This window comes from Pseudorca crassidens, chromosome 3 (assembly GCF_039906515.1).
Source record: "Pseudorca crassidens isolate mPseCra1 chromosome 3, mPseCra1.hap1, whole genome shotgun sequence".
Taxonomy (NCBI): domain Eukaryota; kingdom Metazoa; phylum Chordata; class Mammalia; order Artiodactyla; family Delphinidae; genus Pseudorca; species Pseudorca crassidens.
Window position 1 is genome coordinate 56761691 of NC_090298.1, and position 21332 is coordinate 56783022.

Genomic DNA, 21332 nt, shown 5'->3' on the forward strand with positions numbered 1-21332 from the left:
AACAAAAAACAAGAAAGAAAATAATTGTTTACATAATTCAGGGAGACTAACTGTGAAGGCAAAATGAAATAGAAATTTGCAGGAAAGAAAAAATGATTTTGCCACATGTGAAACAACAGTCTAATTCTTTTTAAGGCTTAAAAATGTGCTTATCTGAATTGGATTATCATAAAAGCATCATTTCACATATATCTCATACGAATATATGATGACAAACATGGAGTGACTAGAAATGACCCACATAATAGCCCGATAAGTACCTACCAAGGTGACAATCTTCTTTTTCTCTTGCTTCCCATTTATGGCTGTCCACATATGCTGCAGAAAGTAGGCATCTTTTACCTGAGGAAAAAGACAATTTTTTCAACAGGCATGGTTTCACAACAGGTTCAGTTTATATACCTGTTTTATTAAACATATCTTTGCCATATTTTCCATTTACTAGATTATTTAAAGATCTATTATGAAACTGTAACCAACATTACACAGTTTACAATTCAGTTCATGACAACATGCATTCAACCTCTAACAAGCAGAAGATGCAGAAAGCCTGTTAAAATTTCTACCATAACGTTATGAGCAAAAATGTTGCTAATTCTGTTCCTATTACTTTAGGACTAGGAGCCATTTGTTTCCACTAATGCAGAGCCTAGATGAGCCTTAAAACTCCTTCTTAGAACCTAAAATATTTGCTGAACAGCTGTTTAACTCATTAAAAGACTGCTTTATCATTATTAGTCCTAAAAAATTTCCATCTGACTTGGATCAGCATATTTACCCTTATTTCACATAAAGCAAAGAGTAATATCTTACCCGGTAACACAGCACCCTAGTGGTAAATAACAGAAACCTAATAAGCCAAATCTGGTGTAACCCACAAGATGACACCTGTCACAATGACTGGCATACAGCAATGCTCAATAAACATTAGCTCAAGGAATTAATGAGAAAGAATGAATGGCAACCTAAAATTAAAACCTTTTGAGCTTCAAAGACACCATCAAGAAAGTGAAAGAATAACTCAGAATGGGAGGAAATATTTCCAAACCATTTATCTGATCAGGGACTTGTACCCAGAATATATAAATAACTCTTGCAACTCAAAATTTAAAAAGACAACCCAGCAGAAAAATGGGCAAAGGATTTAACAGACATTTCTAAAAAAAAGAAAACACACAGATACATACATACACATAAACACACACACACACACACACACACACACACACACACACACACACACACACGGCCAAAAAGTGCATGGAAAGATGTTTAATATCATTTCCCATTAAGGAGATGCAAAATATATTTAAATACAACTTCACACCCACTTAGGATGGGTATAATCAAAAAGTCAGATAATAACAGCTGTTGATAAGGATGTAGAGAAACTAGAAACCTCATGTATTGCTGGTGAGAATGTAAAATGGTGCAGCCACATTGGAAAAGTTCAGCAGTTCTGCAAAATGTTAACATGGAGTTACCAGGTTACCCAGCAATTCCACTCCTAGGTATGTACCCAAGAGAAATGAAATCATGTCCACCTAAAAAACTGTACATAAATGTTTGTAGCAATATTATTCATAATAGCCAAAAAGGAAAAATGCAAATATCCATCAATTTATGAATGGCTAAACAAAATAGTATATTCTTATAAAGGAATATTATTCAGCAATAAAAAGACATTAAGTCCTGATACATGCTACAACATGGATGAACCTTGCAAATATTACGCTAAGGAAAAAGAAGCCAGTCACAAAAGACTACGTATTATGTCATTCCATTTATATGAAATGTCCACAATCGGCAAATCTAGAGACAGAAAGCAGCTTATTGGTTGCCTAGATCTGGAGGGTAGACAGGCAGAAAAACCTGGGTGGAAATGGGGAGTGACTGCTAATGAGTATGGATTTTTTTTGAAGTGATGAAAATGTCCTAAATTGACTGTGGTGATGGCTGCTGCACAACCCTGTGTATATACAAAAAAAAAATTCAACATTAAATTGACTACTTTAAAATGGTGAATTGTATGTGAACTAAATCTAAATAAAGCTGTTTAAAAAAACTGAAAAGGAATGAATGGCAGACTATTACCTGAAGGTCATAGCAGACCATAAACCAAACACAACTAGAAGGCATGGGAGCCGATTAAGCACAGTATTTGCATGCTATTGTTATTCTCTATCCATCTCCCAACTAAAACAAATATAAACACTGTCTGTGTGTTTATACACAAGACCAGTCCCTCCCTTGCCTTCAGCAGAGGTTGGGTCAGACCTTTACTAGAATAGTATGTCTAAATTTGAAGTCTAAAGTTTAAGCAATGAAGCAATAATATTAAAAGCTGTCAAAGACTGCCTCAAAGGGGAACTAAGATATTTCTTAAAAATAGTAACTACTAAAAAGTGCCTACATTTCAAATGGATTATTTTTTTTTAAATGATTAGATGTTTGGAACTTAGAACACATTTTTCATACAAACGATGTTATAAATTGCCAGTTACATTCCTAGATCTGTCAAGAAGGATGAACAAAATGTAACGGCATTGATGGCATGACATTAGGTGTGTAGCTGCACACTAGGTCAGGAGTGAGCAGACCTGAGATTTAGTTTGAGTTTTACCAGCTGGTAGAAAACTTCAGACCGTGCAGTTGTAAGTGAAGGAACTGGCTGGGTGATATTTAAGGTCTCTGCATGCTCCAACAGTCTGACATAGAACCAAAACAATCAGTTCAGATAACCCATTCATAATTTACTGTAGCATTTCTATGCAAACTGAATTCCAATTTCTAAAACCAGGTAGATCTCTCCTTTCTGTGGGAAACAAGGGCAGCCCTTTTCTACGTGAGCATGAGCTCAGGAGAGGGCTGTTAACCTATATACTCCAGGATACCAGTGACTTAAATATTCTCTATTTGTTGTTATTACATTCTCTTACTTATTCTCTATTTCTTCTCCTAGCATATGTTTTATTCTAGCCTAAGAAATCAGCCCTCCTTGTTCTAAAGTCAGAAGACAATTATCTAGAATTATGTTCATGAGTTTTGAACTGGGAGACAAAAAGCAGAGGAGGTGATGGTGGGGAAAGACAGGAGTGCCAGAATGCTCTGTGCAGTTGTTCAAGGAGATCACATGACCGAAAACAAAATTAGAACTAGTAAATTTACAAAAGATAAGCCCAGTAACTTTCATATATATATATATGAACTTTTAAATGTTTGCTTTATAAGAAAGTAACCAGGGCTTCCCTGGTGGCGCAGTGGTTGAGAGTCCGCCTGCCGATGCAGGGGACACGGGTTCGTGTCCCGGTCCAGGAAGATCCCACATGCCGTGGAGCGGCTGGGCCCATGAGCCATGGCCGCTGAGCCTGCGCATCTGGAGCCTGTGCTCCGCAACAGGAGAGGCCACAACAGTGAGAGGCCCGCGTACCGGGGGGGAAAAAAAAAAAAAGTAACCAGTAATCATTTTCCACCTCCAATGAGGATACAGTGAAAGGAAATAGGTATAAGGATAAAGAATTTAAATTTGGCAAGTGGAAAATCTTCCTAATAGAAACCAATGACAAACATAGGAATGAGTTACCAAGTGGGGTAGGCAGAATAATGTCCCCCCCAAAAGATGTCCATGTCCTAGTCCCCAGAACCTGTGAATATTAGGGTACATGAGAAAGGGGGATTAAGGTGACAGATGGAATTTAAGATTAGCACATCAGCTGATGTTAAAATGAGAATACTGTCCTGGGTTGTCCAGGTGGGCTCAGGGTTTGTTTGTTTGGCCACACTGCACAGCATGTGGGATCAAACCAGGGATCAAACCCGAGCCCCTTGCACTGGAAGCGCAGAGTCTTAATGACTGGACTGCCAGGGAAGTCCAGGTGGGCTCAATATAATCACAGGTCCTTAAAAAGTGGAAGAGGGAGACAGGTTGTTAGTGTGATGCATGAAAGACAGAGGTATATAAGAAGCACCTGACTTGCCACTGCTCGCTTTGAAGATGTCTGAGAAAGGGACGATGAGCCAAAGAATGCAGGTGGTCTCCAGAAGATGGAAAAGACTAAGGAAACAGATTCACCCCTAGAGATTCCTAAAGGGAATACACCCCTTTCAACACCTTGATTTTAGCACAAAAAGACTCTGTATCAAACTTCTGACCTATAGAATAGTAAGGTAATAAATCTACGTTGTTTTAAGCCACCAAATTTGTGGTAGTTTGTTACAGCAGCAACAGGAAATTACTACACCTTCAGATAGACAGACATTTCATTATCTGTAAACCTTTTAAAGTAGGGTATTCATCTTGCTGAGATACTTTTAAATGACATCATTTAAGGTTTTTCCCATCTCTGTATGGTAGTTGAGGAGTTTGTATATTAACGTTAAAAACCAAAGAATTTCTATGAAGCCAGACAGGACATTAAGTGGACAATGGCAAAATGGAAAATCTAGATCACCTTCTCAAACCTAATGTCCATATGAATCTTGGTAAAATGCAGATTCTGATCAGTAGGTCCGGGGTGGGAACAGAGATTCTGCATTTCTAAAAGTTCCCAGGTAATGATGACGATGTTGACCCTCAGATAACATTGAAATAACGAGGGAATAGGATGTTATCAGCCTCACAAGTTTAGATCTCTGAGTCCGTTTAATCCCACTCCGTATATGCCACCCAAGAGCATATATATACCCTTCTTGAACCTGCTAACCCTTCAGCCAGTCAACTTTAAGAGCAACAATATTCTAAGATAACTCTCCACTAAAAAGCAAATATCTCCCCTGCTTAATTCTGAAAAGATACCTCCATGGACCAGAATTTCAAAGTTTAGTAAATACTTATTTATTAAAAACTTACTTATTTTATAGTTAATTTGGCCTTTGGTAAAATGTCTCCAAACATGTTCCCCATCCAAAGGGAAGCAGTGTGATTGTGAACACAGATAGGCTTTAGAGTCACAAAGTCTAAGTGTGAATCCTAGCTTTGCTATAAAAAATTTTATAAAAATGTGGGCAAGTTACACCAGGTCTCTGAGCCTCTTTCTTCATATGTAAAACAGGGAAATACTGTATCATAATTTAAATAAGGGCATATATTAAGTACCTAGCCTAATGTCCACTATGTAGTAAGTGCCCAAAAAGTTTCCCTCTCTAGCCTCTTCATATACTGAAGTCACTTTTTCAGTTCATCTCAATAAACCTTTCTCTCATCCTCTTGATCACTTTAGTTGCCCTTATCCATTATGTTGTAGGGAGAATCAGTGGAAGCACTGAAGTATTCCAAATACTGATTGGTCCTCAGTTTGTACAATTTTTTTCTTCTTTTATCTGGTAATGGTTCAAGATGTTTTGATGACTTAAAGCTCCTTATCAAACCCCCAGTGGTCCATAATGTACTATCCTACATACTTATATCACTTGCCTTATACACTTCAGTTCCTGATTTCAAGACTCCTTTCATCTGTGGTCTAACCCCCTGCTTGTGCAAATAACTTTCTGTAATGCAGGAGATGTTCACTTCTGAACTGTTCAATACAGCAGCCACTAGCCACAGGTGTTTACTGAGCACTTAAAATGTAGCTAATGTGACTAAAGAACAGAATTTTTAAATTTAAACTAATTTAAATAGCCATGTGTAGCTCCCGGCTAAGTCAATGGAACAGCACAGGTGTAACCTATAATGAGCACACCATTTCAAACTACGATCAAAATGCTCACTGGAAATTCTCTCAATTCACCTTTATCTAATTTCCATTCCCGTTAGTATGACTGCCCCCGAATATCCTAAGCAACTATGATACTTTCCCTGATAGACAATCCAAGGTCTTGTTTAAATTGAAAAGCATTTACTAACAACATAAGTAAACAAGCTAGTAAATAGCTACAACAGTTAATTCTTACTGAGGTGCCAAGTACTGTGCAGACCACTTTACCTAATGTGTGGCATGAAACATTTTCATTAGGTAGGTCAATCAGTTAATTCTCAGAAAACTTCTGGTGGCCAGCTATAAGGTTTCACGTCGATATTTAAAGGCGTGTGGGCAAAACTGTATGTGTTGCTTTTTAACAGGGGCTAGAGGAGGTATGTTGGAAAGAGGAGATAATAGGCATTGGAAAAATCAATTGTGATTATTGTATTTTAATCATATAATCAGATACATCTGTCAGGATTTAGCTTCTGTGAATTAAAAAAGTTTTTCCCAATGTCTTCATCAGCAGGTCCTGTAAACAGGCTTTGAGTGAGCCGTCATTCATTCGGGTATCAAAGTACTTTAAAAGTAACTATTAGCATTTATTGTCTGAACGGAAAACTTGGGCAAAGAAAAGTCAATCAAAAGTTGCGCCCAAGGTCATCAGGTAAACTGAGATTAGTAAGAAATTCCTTCACCAAGTGAAAACCAAGGGTCTGGCCACACGTCAGGTGTTGAGGAGAACGTTTATGAGTTTCCCTCTAAGGAAACTCAACAGGGAGAGAAATTTCATAGCCCCAGGGGGGACACATTTGGGCTTTTCACGGGCAGCAAAGAGATGACCATCCTCACACACAAACCCGGCAAATCATACGCAAAAGCTCTCATGCCCGGACTTCCTCTGCTCTTCACACCTTTGGATAGGCAGACACTATTAGTTTAGGGAAGGAGATGGGTCATAGACCTTACCTCCCCTCTCTGTGCTACCAAACACCTCCATGGGTTTCTCCAGCAACTAGATCCCAGAAGCATTTCCTCTCCCCTTAAAAGCCCACTGCTCCCTTTACTCAAGGAACAGAGTTCTCAGGGGCCTAATGAAGCAGCCCCACGAAGGTAGCAGCCACCAACCTGTCAGGGAGAGCTGAGGCAGCGACACTTTCCGCGCCCAGAGAACGCCGCGCCGCACCACGTGGACCGCCATCTTGGAGCATACCAAAGGAATGACCGGTAGGGGGACTGCGGGCGGAGGAAAGGCTAGGCAACAGTCCACGCTCCCCCCCCCCGGCTCCCGCAGTTGGTACAGCCCGGAACAGTATGGCGGCCGCCTTTCTGCCCCCGAAGCAAGTCTTACCGCTGCAGGCGCTGCGGAGTTTGGTGCATCCAGGGTTGGGAGGCTTGGGCTCCACCTGCAGCCGCTGCCCTCTCGGAGGTATCCTAGGCCTTGGGCCGTGAAGGAGGGGAGGGATGGGACAGAAGCGAGCTTTACACCTCAGCGGGCATCTCTTTGGAGAAATAACGGCGCCTCACTCAGGGGCCTAGAGCAATCGAGCATGCACTTGCCCTCTGCACGTGGGTACAGTGGTGGCCTCTGGATGTCGTGGACGCCCGTGTGCCTGGGAATCAAAGGACAGATGGGCTGGGCTCTTGACCTGGGGACTGTAGTATTCCCTCGGATGGAGCTGTGCTGCGCCCCGGGAACACCCCCTCCCCCTTGGGTGTACTGTCCTGCAGAGTTTGGGAGGGGAGGTCAAAGACTATGAGTTTGGAGTCCAGCTCTGTAGCGAACAGTCTGAAAGACTCTGAGCAGGTTTCTTTATTTGTAAAATTATCCCTTAATATCTTTTTGAAAATGATTAAATTTGAAGATGCTGGTGAGTGATAATATTTAACACTTCGTGTCAGGCTTTCCTGTAATACATTTTACATACATTCATTCCTTTTCTCCTCACATCACCCAGTGAGAGAGGTACTGTTCTTCATTTACAGAGGAGGAAACCGCAAAGCTAAGTAATTTGCCCAAGATCAGAGGGAACTGGTAGAGGAAGGGTTTGAACACAGGCAGTCCTACTGTAACCCCTTCTCTGGACTGCCTCTCTAGAAATCAGCAATTTTTGTTGTTACATTGTTACTGTAGTACACAGAGCTCTTGTAGTGGACGGTTCTTTGGCCAAGCTCCAGTTCATGCACAGCCGAGCATCCTAAAGAAATGATGTTTCCTCAACTGATCATTTCTGCTAAGTTGTGGTCAGTGATTCCTGATGTATCTAGAGGATACCAAGAGTCCAAATCTGAGAGGCCATAACGCCTCATTTCACAAACTGTCGACAGTCCTGGAAATTCCAATGGTCACACTATAGCTTTTTCCCCTACCCTATATGCTTCTACCTGTTTAAACCAAATCTAGATATACCTGTTTTGCTGTCTGTCTTTCAGATCCCAAATTCCTGTCTACCCATCCCCATACCCAGTTAATCACTAGCTCCTTTCACACACACACACAGACAAAACTTGTCCTGTGGAGGATTTGCATTCTTTGGTACTTTGGACATTTTTTTCCCCACCAGGGTGACTATTCTATTTGTACCTGTCTAGGTGGGTTATTTATACTAACTGAAGATCAGTTATTAGAAAGAGACAGTCAAGCTCTACACGTTATTTGCTAAGTATAAAACAGTCAAGATGATTTTACTTTCTTTTCTCTGATTTTTAGCTAAAAGATATCTACTTACAGACAATATTGTGAAATTAAAGGACTTTCAGCATAAGAAGGTGGCTGTTGCATGTAATCTTCCTGGCACCAAAGGTAATCAAATCTATTTCATTACTTCTTTCATTGACCTATCGTTAAACTTCCCTCTGTCTTTATCCCTGTTCAGTCTCTTCTTCAATGACCTTATCTCACAGAAGAAACTGAGATGATTTATTCTTAGTTTCTTAGTCTGACCTTGCATGCCCCTTTCACCTCACTCTGTTATTACAGAGTCTACCGCTCTTCTCTTGTCCCTTCTCCCAGGACCCCAGAGAAATACTAAAACTAGTGCTGCAACCAGTCCTCTAGATCAGTGCCACTCAAAGTGAGGTTCAAGGATTAGCAGCAAGTGAGAGGTGGATAGAAATGCCAAATCTCGGGCCCCAGACAATTTGTCTGCAAAATAAAGTCTGAGGGCTTCCCTGGTGGTGCAGTGGTTGAGAGTCCACCTGCTGATGCAGGGGACACGGGTTCGTGCCCCGGTCCGGGAAGATCCCACATGCCGCGGAGCGGCTGGGCCCATGAGCCATGGCCGCTGAGCCTGCGCGTCCGGAGCCTGTGCTCCACAATGGGAGAGGCCACAACAGTTAGAGGCCCGCGTACCGCAAAAAAAAATAATAATAAAAAATAAAGTCTGAGAAGAACTGCTCCACATGACTGGCTTTCAGACTTCTTGATGCCACCCTCAGTAAAAAATACAATTTGCTTTGCATCTCCAGTATACATATATATATCTCTATAGATAAATGAGATAAAATGAAACAAAAAATGTATGATGATGCATTTTCATATTTTCTACTGTGTGCTGGAAGAATCAGTAGACTAAAACAAAGGTTTCTTTAAAAAACCAGCAAAACATTGATAACTGTTGAGGCTGGGTGATGGGCACATGGGAGGTGCCCATCTCTAATTTTAGGTATGTTTGAAAATTTTTATTGTAAAAAGCTAAAAACACGTCACCACCACCCTACGTCCTATTCCCTTTCAGCATCTGAGAAATCTTGTTGCATTCATTCCCACTTCTCCTGCACGTTGAGTTTTTCCCAGTACTTCAGATTCCTTTATAAACACAGCAAGCCTCTCCTCTTTTTTTGTTTTTTTTTGTTGTTTTTTTTTTGGTTTTTTTTTTGGTTTTTTTTGCGGTACGCGGGCCTCTCACTGTTGTGGCCTCTCCCGTTGTGGAGCACAGGCTCCGGACGCGCAGGCTCAGTGGCCATGGCTCATGGGCCCAGCCGCTCCGCGGCATGTGGGATATTCCCGGACCGGGGCACGAACCCGTGTCCCCTGCATCGGCAGGCGGACTCTCAACCACTGCGCCACCAGGGAAGCCCTCTCCTCTTTTTTAATAACAACTCTTTTGTTTGTCCTACTTACTTTTCCAGCTTTCCTCCTTCTCACTGTCAGATGTTTGTGAGCACCTAATGAACACTCCTTGCTTCTCATCTCTCCAGAAAGCAGTCTTCCTTCACTGGTCTGCTATCAGGCTGTTGTACAAAACCACCTACAGAACAAGAAGATAAGAGTGACGGAAAATAGATTAATCTTCACTTTAGTAGACTCAATCTAGATTTTACTTCAGTCTTTTCTTCTTACCCCAGGTCGTCTGGAGATCTGTAAAGTTCGCAGTTAGGGCTTCGTGTCACTATCTAGTTGTTATTCCAGTTGTCATAGTCTTTCTAAGGCTGTGACAGTCGTGCATGTGTTCTAAAAGGCAATTAATATAATGAGTGCCAATCTACTCCACTGTCAGGTATTTATAAAATCCTGTCCACATTTCATCATTATAAGAACCCACAATGGTACTCTGTTATATACCACATCAGGTACAAACTTGCCCCTTCCCTCCAGCTTCCTAGCTCTTCCACAGTGGATCTCACCCTTTCTAGAACCAGTGTGATTTCCTGTTAATCTAGTCACGGTCTCCCCTCACCACCTTTTCCCCCAGTTCTGTGCTTTTTCTCATGCTGATTCCCATACCGACAGTTCCCCACCCCCTCAGCTTTGCCAACCCTACTCAGCCCCTTCCTTCCTCTCTGGTACCTCTCCACTTCCACCAGACCTGGTCTGTTTCTGCTGCCCTGATTTCTCTCTTCTCTCCTGTTATGTTTATACTGTCACATGTCACCTACTCTGTCATTATTTTCAGGTAGCTTTATATAGATATATCTTGTCTTCTCAAATAGACTCTAAGCTCTTTCAGGGTAGGAACCATACCTTATCCTTCCTTGTGTCTCTCACACAAAGAAGGATACCTCTGACTATAATATACGATAAGCACTTAATTTTGATGGATTTGTTTTAAAATACACATTACATCTGTTGAAATTTTGGACTTATTAAGTATTAAGAAGTACAAGATGTAAAGACGTCCCATTAAAGTCTTTTAGCTTGGAAAATGTTTAGAAATATTTAATAGAATAAATCCTCGTGACAGAGGAATGAAAATAAGAACAATATGTCTGTGATCTCCTAGCAGTTACTACATGCTGGGCCCTGTGCTAAGTGCTTTACGTACATTATCTCAGGATGACCCCACGAGGTAGGTATCATGGCCCTCACTTCACACATGAATCTTGTCTCAGAGACAGGCCTCCCCAGATCTCCCCATAGCATGCAAGTGGCAGAGCCCAGATTTCAGCTCATGTCTTCCCAACTCTAAAACCTTTAACCATTACACGATTCTGCAAATAGAGATTGGAAGGTCCGTTGCATTAATTCAAACCTAATGGACCTTCTTTTCTTGTAAATCAAGAGCAGTGTCTGCCTCAGCTTCCCGATCTTGTGTTTTTAATGTATATTGTGCCATCCCTTTAAGCAGCATTCCTTTGGAGCTCTGGGCCTTGGAACAAATCCTGTAGACTTTCGCAGCTTCTGATACTGAGAACAGCCCTGTCTTCTGGAAAGCAGATGTTTGCTTGGTGGCTGCCTTGCATCTCACCCTACATTCTGCCAAAAATACAGTCCCTTCCTAATGCCAAGAAGCAGTGTTTCCTGTTGGTGTTTGATTGTCTCCACAGTTGATCAGATACAAGACAAGGGACATAGAGCGTGATCACCTTGAAATGATTCTATTACTAAAAGCGGGTTTGCTGCTGTTGGGAGGACTCTTTTACCCCCTGTGCCTTATGTAGTACTGTGGCATGCTTTCTAACAACTGAGTAGAGAGGGACCAGGAGGAATGAAAAAGTGGTAAAACTGAATCAAGTGAAAAAGACTTGAAGTATTCCTGAATCATGTGAGTCATCCGTTGTGGGTTAACGACATTTTCCTTTCAGTTTTCCTGCTAGGTGCCCTGCCAACTGATGGTTTGGATATCTTGGTTAGTTTTTTTTTCTCATGCGTCACCTGTAGATACAGTTCTTGGGGCTAAGCCTCTGGGACGTTAGTTCTCCAACTTTACGGTGCATAAGCATCACCCAGGTAATCAAAAATGCACATTCTTGTGCTCCTCCTCCCAGAGATCCTGTGTTGGGAAGTCTGGAGTGAGGTCTGGACCTGCGCCCTGTGACAGATTCGCTGCTTCATACACCACGTCTGACACTCTGCTCTCGAGACCAGCCAGTGACGGGAGCTGCGTGGCCGTGAGCCCCCCTCAGTGGCTCTTTGCATTGTGCCAGGTTCTAGCCTCCCCTTCTCCCTGAGGTCAGCCTCCTGACGGTCTGAGACAGCCTAAGTGATGGCCACCACACTGTGCTTTCTTCCAGAAACCTATTTGAGAAACTTGGAAGAGAAACTGACCCAGAATAAGCTCATCTTGAAAGAGGAGTTGAGAACCTTACTTCATTTGTGTGAGTCCTGGGACGATGTGGAGCTGGCTAAAAATGTCATTTACAGGTGAGGCATTTCCTTAAAATCCTGCCAGCCTTTGTCTTTTCCTACTCTCTCCTTTTTCCTGAGCAATCTCATCTACCTCCAAGATTTCGGCTCTCACCTCTAAACTGGTGACTTCCCAATCTCTTGTCCAGATGCCTGCCCGGAGCTCCACCATTTATATTCATTCATTCATTCAGCGAACACTTATTGGGTTCCTACTACATGCCAGGTGCCGAAGATAGCAAAACAGATAATTCATGCCCCAGGAGATCACCAACCTCTTCACCAAGTCCACTTACATGTTCCCAAGGTCTTCACATTCAACCTACACAGGTTCCTTCCTCTTGCTGTGTTTGCTGTCACACTGACGAGTCATTCTTTCCCCCGATCTCATTTGCCCTCCTCCTGCGTCTGCTCCGCGGTGTCTCTCATCCCTAGCCGTCCTCTCTCTGTCCCCATTACCAGTGTCTTAGCTCAGGCCTCACGCCTCTCACTTGGATCACTTCAGTGGACTCTGAACTAGCCTCCCCCCTACGGGCTTATGCCTGTTACGTTCACTGTCTCTGATCCCTTATCAGACTTCCCCATGCCAGCAGGAACTCATATGTAATCACAGTCTGCTGTTAGGCAACCGAGCAAAGGTGTCACTTGGGAGCAGGATGGCACCAAATCAACAGCTTCCTTTCACCATTCTTTAAAGATACATTTCTATACATGAAGCTGCATTTATACTGTACATTTACAGAGAAAAATACGAGGTATTCATATATGGAATACTGGAAGAATACATACCGTAAGTTAACCACGGTTCTTTGAAACATTATATTTTTTGTTCGTCTAAATGTGTACTTTTCTGATTTCTCAAACTTGTCTATAAGGGACATTATTAATTTTATAATGTGAAAAAATTAATGTTATTTTTAAAAAGGAAAAGAAAAACAGAATGATGCAAATTTCATTGAAACTTTGAAAAACACGAAAAAGTAGAAAGAAGAAATACTGCATACATCACACAGTTTGCTGTTTCGATTGTCTCTTGCTGCATAACAAACCACACCAGAACTTAATGACTTAAAATGACGACTGATTATTATTTCTTATAACTCTGTTGGTCAGGAACTGAGGCCGGTCTCAGCTGGGCAGTTCTTATTGTTATCAGCTGAAGTCACCTGCACACCTGCAGTCAGCTTGGTAGGCTGAGCCGGGAGGTCCGAGAAGGCTTCGCTTGCGTTTCTGAAGCCTCAGTGCCCCTGCATGCAGCCCCTCCCCTCGCTGGTAGAATCTCACTGCTCACGAGTCCAGCCTGAGCTGCACTAGCGCACAGCACACGTGGAAGCTGCAGGCCTTGTGGAGCTGCCGAGGATTGGCACGTCTTCACTCCCGTCCCATTCTCTTGGTCAGGGCAAGTTAGCGGCCAGCCCCGATCCACGGGGAGGGGAAAGGATTCCACCTCTGGAAGGACGGAGCTGCATACACATACAGGGAGGAATGATGGCGGCCAACTTTGGGGCCTGTCTACCACATCCAAGAAACCACTGTTAATATTTTGATACATTTTCTCACTGATTTTTTTTCATGCAAAGATTTTGAGGTTTAGCTAGGGTTTATTTTACATAGTTGTATTTATTACTGTGTATATAAAATGATATTTTCTTGTTTTCTAATTAGCATTGTAGCATAAATGTTTTTGCCTGTTAATACTCTAGGAATCATATTTTAATGGCTATACACTGTTTGATTATAGGTTAGGTATTTTAATTAACTGTGCCCCTATTGTTGAACATCTAAATTATTTCTAATTTTTCACCAGGATAAATAATGCCATGATGAGCAAACTCTATGCATAAAATTTATTCTTTATTTCCTTTTGGGGATCGGAGGGCATGCACCTTTTAAAGCTTGTCAGTACAGACTGCCAGATTATTTTCCAAAAGGGATTATGCTAATTCACAGTCACACTATATCTGCAAACCTAAACCTGCTATTTCAGTTTCATACAGTTGAATCATTTGAGACCCTCTGGCTCGTTTTACTCTCAGTTTTCTTTTTACTACCCAAAGCTATCAGATGTTTACAAGAGTAACAAAACAGGATAACATTCTAAATGCTCCTTCCACTCTTATTTTTGTCATAAACATTCAAAGTATGACTCATAATCCGTTTATTGATGCTAATACTTTCTGCCTGGTTGCTGTCCTTTCCCTCTACTTGTGGACAGCTGGACAAGCTGCGGGGGGCGGTCCATCCTCGGCCTAACCAACCTATTCTCTCTCTTCCTGAGACAGGCGACCCCCTGTTGGGGAAAAAGAGCAACGAGCCAGAACATAAGCTCTTTATTGAGCCAAAAATGGGGAACAACTGAATCTCCTCATAGTCTGGACCACATGCTGTTGTTTGGTTTATAGAAGGGTTTTAGATCCTCTAACTTGAATGTTTCTTGTCAAGAAGAGGTGATATTAACTATCTCTGTGACTTTCTAGCACTTTTATTAGTGTGTCATTTAAGTTAGGAAAATTTTCATTTTTGTTTTTAATCTGGCACACATTTCTCTTGAGATTATTTACTGAAATACTTCGATTTTTTTTTTTTTTTTTTTTTTTTTTTTTTTGCGGTACGCGGGCCTCTCACTGTTGTGGCCTCTCCCGTTGCGGAGCACAGGCTCCGGACGCACAGGCTCAGCGGCCATGGCTCACGGGCCCAGCCACTCCGTGGCATGTGGGATCTTCCCGGACCGGGGCACGAACCCGTGTCCCCTGCATCGGCAGGCGGACTCTCAACCACTGCACCACCAGGGAAGCCCTGAAATACTTTGATTTTTAAAGATGTTCCCCTCAACTTGCCTTACATTGTATAAGAGGGAGCATATGTCTAAGGCTTACTGTGTGCCAGGCATATCATCTCATTTGATCCTCACAAAAACTCTCTGAGTTCTTTTCTTATCTCCATTTTACAGATGAGGAAACTGAGGTACAGAGTCATTAATTAATTTGCTCATGGTTACACAGTTAGTAAGTAAAACAGCTGGGATTTGAACTGTCATTTTGGAATCAGAGTCTAAAAATCCTTAATCACGACACTATATTTGCCTTTTAATAACTTAATTATTTCTTCTTTCCTCCAGCTTTATTGAGGTATAATTAACAAATAAAAATTGTATATCTTTAAGGTATACAACTTGATATTTTGATATAATAAGTTAATTCATAACTGTTGTAAATGAAGCAATGAATATTTTTTGTAACTTTTATAACTGGATTATGAAATGTATCTTTAAAAGTACACTCATTCTTTTTGGCAGTACATATGTTTAAAATAGACTATCCATATGCTATTATGACTTTCCTCACTGATTTTAGCAGAAGGTAAAAGAATATTCTGTCCTTTAAAATCAGAGCTTCCTAAAATCTGATTTACATGCAATCATGAGGTACTTGTTTTGTCACCAGATTGTCTTCTTGGTGTCTAAAGCAGGAGGAGCTGGTTATTGAAAGGAAATTTATGGGCTCAATTTTCAGTTCTGCAGTTCTAACTGGCAGACTGGCTGCTTGTAGAAATCCCAAGCCACATACATATAAAACATCACTGTCTTTGAAACTAGCCTTTTTCTAAAACTAAAATTTCAAAGCTGCATTTAATTTGTTTGGCTAGGTGATTGTAGTTCACATATACTTTTCCCTTAGCCAAGAAAAACAGAGAAATTGGTTTAATTGTAAAATGCACCTATTGGTCGTTTGCCATCCCATATGGGGATAAAGCCAGACTTGAGGGGGACACAGCATCACCCCGCTCCTTTCCTTGCTCTTCTCCAAGAGCATGGAAGGAGACAGTCAATTCTGCTGGGCTTACAGATACAAGACCCCTGCTATTCCCTGACATATGCTCATATTCAGTCCTAGCAGGTTGTTGGTAAATTGAGATGATTACAATCTGCGTTTTTACTTTCTTTTATTTCAGAGTATGTGGGCCTCTAACGACCTTGTTTGTTTATTTAAATGCCTAGTATACTTCTGCTTGCCAGGGTTCTTCTGGTCATCTTTAATTCTACACTTTCCCCTCCAGACTATGAGAGGACCTCATTCTTTGCTGTGTCCCCACCACCTAGTAGAGTGCATGCCACGGTCTGTCTTTCCTCAGGTCCCACTGTTTGGCTCATTGAATTATTTTGCTTACCAGGTACCATGCAGAGAACAGGAATATCACTTTGGGGGAGTACAAGTTTGGACCACTTTTCATGAGGTTGTGCTACGAGTTGGATCTCGAGGAATCTGCAGTGGAGCTCATCAAAGACCAGGTTACTGTCTCCCAATTGCCTTCCCTGCCATGGTGACTTCCTTGCGCTGAGGATGGGGTGTTTTCGGTGATGTTAGGAAGGGCAGCTTTCTAAACACATTATTCCTGGGTTCGATTTTCAGAGAAAGGCTGCTGGGTTGAGGGAATGAGCTCTTCCCTGGATTTTTAAGGTTTCCTTGGAGTCACTGCCTACGAAGAGGCGTAGGCCTCTTTATACAGAGGTGTGGAAGAGGTGTAAGTACAGATTACAAGGTATCTACCTACCTTGGATGTGTGTCCACCTGGGACTGACATCTTCTCTTTTGAGGAGCTTTTAGTGGGGGCTAGTTTGAGGCAGGCTGCCATTTTAAGACTGCCTTTCCTATTCTTCACCTGTGCCTCTCTCCAGTTTTCGCATTTTTACTTCTGGTTGAAGGCTATGTTGTAAAGTGCTTTTCTGTTTTCAGAATCTCTGCTTTTCACATATTCTGATTTTATTTTCCTAAAAGCAAAAGTAACAATAATTAGTTTTGTAATTATTCATTGAATATTTACCAAGTTCGCAGCATCATGCTTAAGCATTATACATGTTTCATTTCATTTGTTGCCCATAATAGCCCTGGCGAGGTAGGTACTATTATTATTTCCATTTTACAGATGAGGAAACGGGGACTCAGAGCCATTATAAATTCATCCATGGTCAGAAACATTTATTAAGTTTGGGGGCCAGGGCTGGCCCCCTGGGACATTTTAATATTTTTAAGAATCTCCGTAACTAAGTTGTCCTTTTGCCTCTTACTTTTTTTCATATAAAGTGTTGTATCCATGGAGGAACTGTTAACTCTCACCTTGCCCCTCTTTTAAGGACCCTGGGTATTAGAAAGATGACCATAATATATTAGTAAGCAGAGAAAAGGTGGTTTCAGAACAGTATGGATTAGTTTGGGCCTATTTTTTCCTAAAAGAAGAAATATACATACATATTTACATTATAGCATATATGTTTTAAAAATCTAGAAGGATATACACTAAACTACTGCTTATCTTCAGGGGGTAGAATTAGAGGAAATCCTCACTTTTTACTGTATATACTTTTGTATTGTTTGACTATTTTGTAATAAGCATATGTTAATGTTGTAATTAAAAGAAAACAAACGTTTCATTGTAATAAATCATAGCCATGAGTATAATGATAAAAAGAAACAAAAAGAAAGAAAATGAGGGTAAAGGTTTTCGTTTTTTGGTTTTTCTTAACCTACCTGAGCATGAAGCATTCATGTATGTATATGTTTCCTGGAGTTGTAGAATAAACTGCATTAGAGTCAAGTACCATAAAGCCTAATCCTGCTTCCACCTTACCTTGTCGTGTCCCCTGCCCAGAACCCTGAAGTGCTGCCAGTATGGTAGCCACTACCCCCATGTACCCTTGGAGGCCTTGGACTGCGGCTAGTTCAGATTTACATGGGCTGTAGTGTAAAATACATGATGGATTTTAAATACCTGGCATAAAAAGGAGAATGTAAAGTATCTTATTAATAATGTTTTATATTGATTACATGTTGAAATTTTGGATTTCGTGGGTTAAGTAACATATTATTAAAATTGATTTCACATCTTTCTTTTTACTTTTTTAAATGAAACTACTTGAAAATTTAGAGTCACATACGTGGCTCACACTTGAGGCTTGCAATCTCTCCCTATGGACGGGGCTGCTCTGGTGGCTTCCCATCCCACTTCGCATAGAACTCAGACCCCTGACCATGCCCTCAAGGTCCCGTTGTGGTACTTCATGTCCTGCCACTCTCCCTCTCGCTTACTCCACTCTGGACCTTCTGGTTTTCTCTCAGACAGCCAGGCCCGTGGCCTCAGTGCTCTACACCTGCATCACTTCATTGAGGTCTCCTCTTCTCAGAGAGCCTTCCCTGACCACCTTCCATCATCTTCTCAGTTCCTTTTATCCTGTTTCATTGTTCTTCATAGCCCTGATTGATACTTGAAATTATATTTTTATTTTTTCCGCTTGTTTTATTCACTTGTTCATTGTCTCCTCTGCTAGAATTTAAGCTCCCCTAGATTATAAGTCCTACTAGAGTTTAGGGCAGGGCCATTGTCTTGTTCATCATTTCTTTATTCTTAACACCTAGAATAGGGTCTGCCTAATAGGGTCTCAAAAAAAATAACAGACTTGCACAAGACATTTAATGGTGTATTTGAATAGCATGTGTCACATTATCATCCCATTAAAAATGATGAGAACCACTGTTGTAGTGAGTTATTTCAAAAAGTGAATAATCAACTATTATTCGTTTGCCAAAAGAGGATCATAGTTGTGTGAGCCTCTCCCACCTTAGCCCTCAAGCATACTTATAGCTGCCACTTCGTGTTAATATTCTGCACCCAGGTTCCAAGACAACCCCCAGGAGGGCTAACCGGCTTGCTTCTTTCTTCTAAGCTTAGCAGAGCCCATTGCATAAAGACGTCCTTCACTGGATTTCTGAAACCTAGAGATCTCTTGCCGTATCTTTTGCCTCTTGTTCACTGTGCCCGTTGCTAAAGGCATGACCCCGAAAGAGTGGGCACCATTTAAATCTTTTTGCTAAATGAATAAAATATGTAGACAGTCCTAGACAGAGAAGATGCAGTATAAGTACTCCCTTAATAGTTTTACCTTTTAACCAAACTATATTGTTTTTCTTCATTAGCATTTACGAGGTTTCTTCTCAGACTCCACATCATTCAATATTTTGATGGATATGTTGTTTATCAAAGGTAAATATAAAAGTAAGTATCACAGTTTATGTTTGCTGAAAAACAATGGACTATGTAAAAATGATCTTTATATTCCTGATGAGTGGCTGAATTATGGAGACCCCATTCTTTAAGTGTGAAAACATTATTGCATCACATCATGACTTAAACACCCCAGATTTTACTTATGCTGCAGTTATAATAGGTTTTAAAATACTAGTTCTTCCTGTATGACCTGATAATTTATTTTGAAATTTAGTTAATTGATAAATGACTTCAAAAGTTTTTATTGTGCTGAAGTGTACTTTTCAGTAGATGGAGCTAAACAGATTGAACTCTGGGAATCAATAGTAGAGGACTCTGAACTCACTTGAATGCATTTAACACTGCCGGCCCACTCCTGGCTTTTGACAGGTGCATTGGAAGTACTGATTGAGATGAAAAACCAAGATGTGAAGTTCAACAAAGATACTTACATCCTTGCTTTTGCAGTTTGCTACAAACTGGTAAGACTGTCTTCCCTAAACTTTTAGAGCATTTTGGGTAATGTTTGAGAGAGGATTTATTATTTTTTTTCTCTACAAATAAAGTTCAGTTCCCCTGAAGTCTGTTTTCCATCTGGTGCAGATATTTCCATTTTAAATATGTTCATTTTTAGAAAACCCAAGTTAGCCATGTCAGACAGTTTTATCATGGGAAAAGCAATTTTATCATCTTTCCATCTTTCCTGGCATTTGTGTAGATAATGAGAACAAGAAACAGCATGCTGGGTTCACACTCTGCTTCAGAGGCCTCTTTCTCTTGCTGGACCTCACCAGACCAGTCTTCTCTGTGGCCCTCTCCCACGGAAGTCTTAGCATCCTTCACTGGTGAACTCAAGGGCTACTTTGTCCTCATCTGTGAATTCTTCTGTGATCACCTAAGTTGGAAGTGTTCTCTCTGTCCTTCAGTATCCCTTGATTGTGATCTATTTGTGTTCACAGACATGGCACTTATAACACTGCCTGATCTACTAAGTGGATGCACATTCCATCCTCCCCACTAGAGGGTAAACTCCTTGAGGCATCTTTATTTGCCAGCACCTACCAGTGCCTGGTTCACAAGCGATCTTTAATAAACGTATGTGACATTAAAATGAGTTCTTTGAGAACAGAGAGCATGACTTATAAATCCCTGTCTTATTTCTCTATCAGGATTGTTTCTTGCACATAGACTGTTTCTTTATTACTTATTGAATGCATAAATGGTAACTGAAATAGTACAGTGACCAAGATTCCATGCATTACTGTACACATTCATGCCGTTTTAACACTGGAAACTTAACAAAACCTTTTTATACTGAAAATGAAGGAACACTAAGTAAGGTAGAACGTGGCTATTGAAAAATTTCCCTGAAAAGCATAGCGATACCAATTTTCCAAAACAAGAGGGGCAGTTGGGTTACAGGGGGAAGAAACCAACTTGGAAATTGAGAAATGTGGAGTCTAGTCTCAACTTTAACATGAACTGGCTTTGAAGCGGTCACTTACCTCATTTGTGAAATGAAGCATTTGGATTCAGGAGCCAGCAAGCTTTCTCTATAAAAGGCCAGATAGTTAATATTTTAGGCTTTGGGGGCCACTTACGGTCCTAGGCACATCTTCTTTGTTTTTACAAATCTTTAAAAATCTAAGAACCATTTTTAGCCATAGGCTGGCTTTGGCCCCAGGGTCGTAGTTTGCTGACTGCTGGATTACTAGATGATCCTTTCCAATCCTGCCACTTTATGATTCTGTGAACAGAAGCCAACATGACACACACTTGAGCATTGGTTCTTCAGCACTGTGATACACAGTTTCCTGGCCTTCTTAGAGATGTCTCCCTGAGCGTATACTGAAGTGGAGAGAATTTAACTGTACTACTTACAAAGGGCCAGAGGACTTTTCTCCCCTATATCAGGGGTCCCCAACCCCCAGGCTGTGGACTGGTGGCAGTCCGCAGCCTGTTAGGAACCGGGCCGCACAGCAGGAGGTGAGCGGTGGGCAAACAAGCAAAGCTTCACCTGCCGCTCCCCATTGCTCGCATTACCGCCT

At 41.2% G+C, this 21332-nt stretch overlaps 2 protein-coding genes and 1 long non-coding RNA gene across 12 annotated transcripts in view; 1 reads left to right on the forward strand and 2 right to left on the reverse strand.

Moving 5' to 3' along the window:
• Window positions 1-10132, reverse strand: part of MRPS27 (mitochondrial ribosomal protein S27) — a 106546-nt gene extending 96414 nt beyond the window's left edge. For 2 of the 7 annotated variants that reach the window (XR_010941980.1, XR_010941981.1), the window contains exons 1-2: window positions 6810-6932; window positions 265-342 (exon numbers count right to left, since the gene is read on the reverse strand). Coding sequence is in view for 5 of the 7 variants with exons in the window: in XM_067730943.1 (XP_067587044.1) it covers window positions 265-342; window positions 6810-6882 (151 nt within the window). In the remaining 2 variants the exon portion in view is untranslated. Of the gene's footprint in view, window positions 1-264; window positions 343-6650; window positions 6933-9804; window positions 9932-10023 lie in introns of those variants that run through there. The other 5 variants (XM_067730945.1, XM_067730943.1, XM_067730948.1 and 2 more) reach the window with 5 other exon arrangements.
• The window catches only part of PTCD2 (pentatricopeptide repeat domain 2), a 28348-nt gene continuing 13967 nt past the window's right edge, over window positions 6952-21332 (forward strand). For 3 of the 4 annotated variants that reach the window (XM_067730950.1, XM_067730953.1, XM_067730952.1), the window contains exons 1-6: window positions 6952-7110; window positions 8392-8484; window positions 12135-12264; window positions 16417-16534; window positions 19215-19293; window positions 19675-19766. In XM_067730950.1, the coding sequence (XP_067587051.1) occupies window positions 6996-7110; window positions 8392-8484; window positions 12135-12264; window positions 16417-16534; window positions 19215-19293; window positions 19675-19766 (627 nt within the window). In that variant the 5' untranslated portion in view covers window positions 6952-6995. The remainder of the gene's footprint in view (window positions 7111-8391; window positions 8485-12134; window positions 12265-16416; window positions 16535-19214; window positions 19294-19674; window positions 19767-21332) is intronic. The other variant, XM_067730951.1, reaches the window with a different exon arrangement.
• The window catches only part of LOC137221378 (uncharacterized), a 34447-nt gene continuing 29583 nt past the window's right edge, over window positions 16469-21332 (reverse strand). Inside the window, exons 5-6 of the long non-coding RNA XR_010941982.1 lie at window positions 20790-21031; window positions 16469-17014 (exon numbers count right to left, since the gene is read on the reverse strand). This is a non-coding gene — a long non-coding RNA (uncharacterized lncRNA). The remainder of the gene's footprint in view (window positions 17015-20789; window positions 21032-21332) is intronic.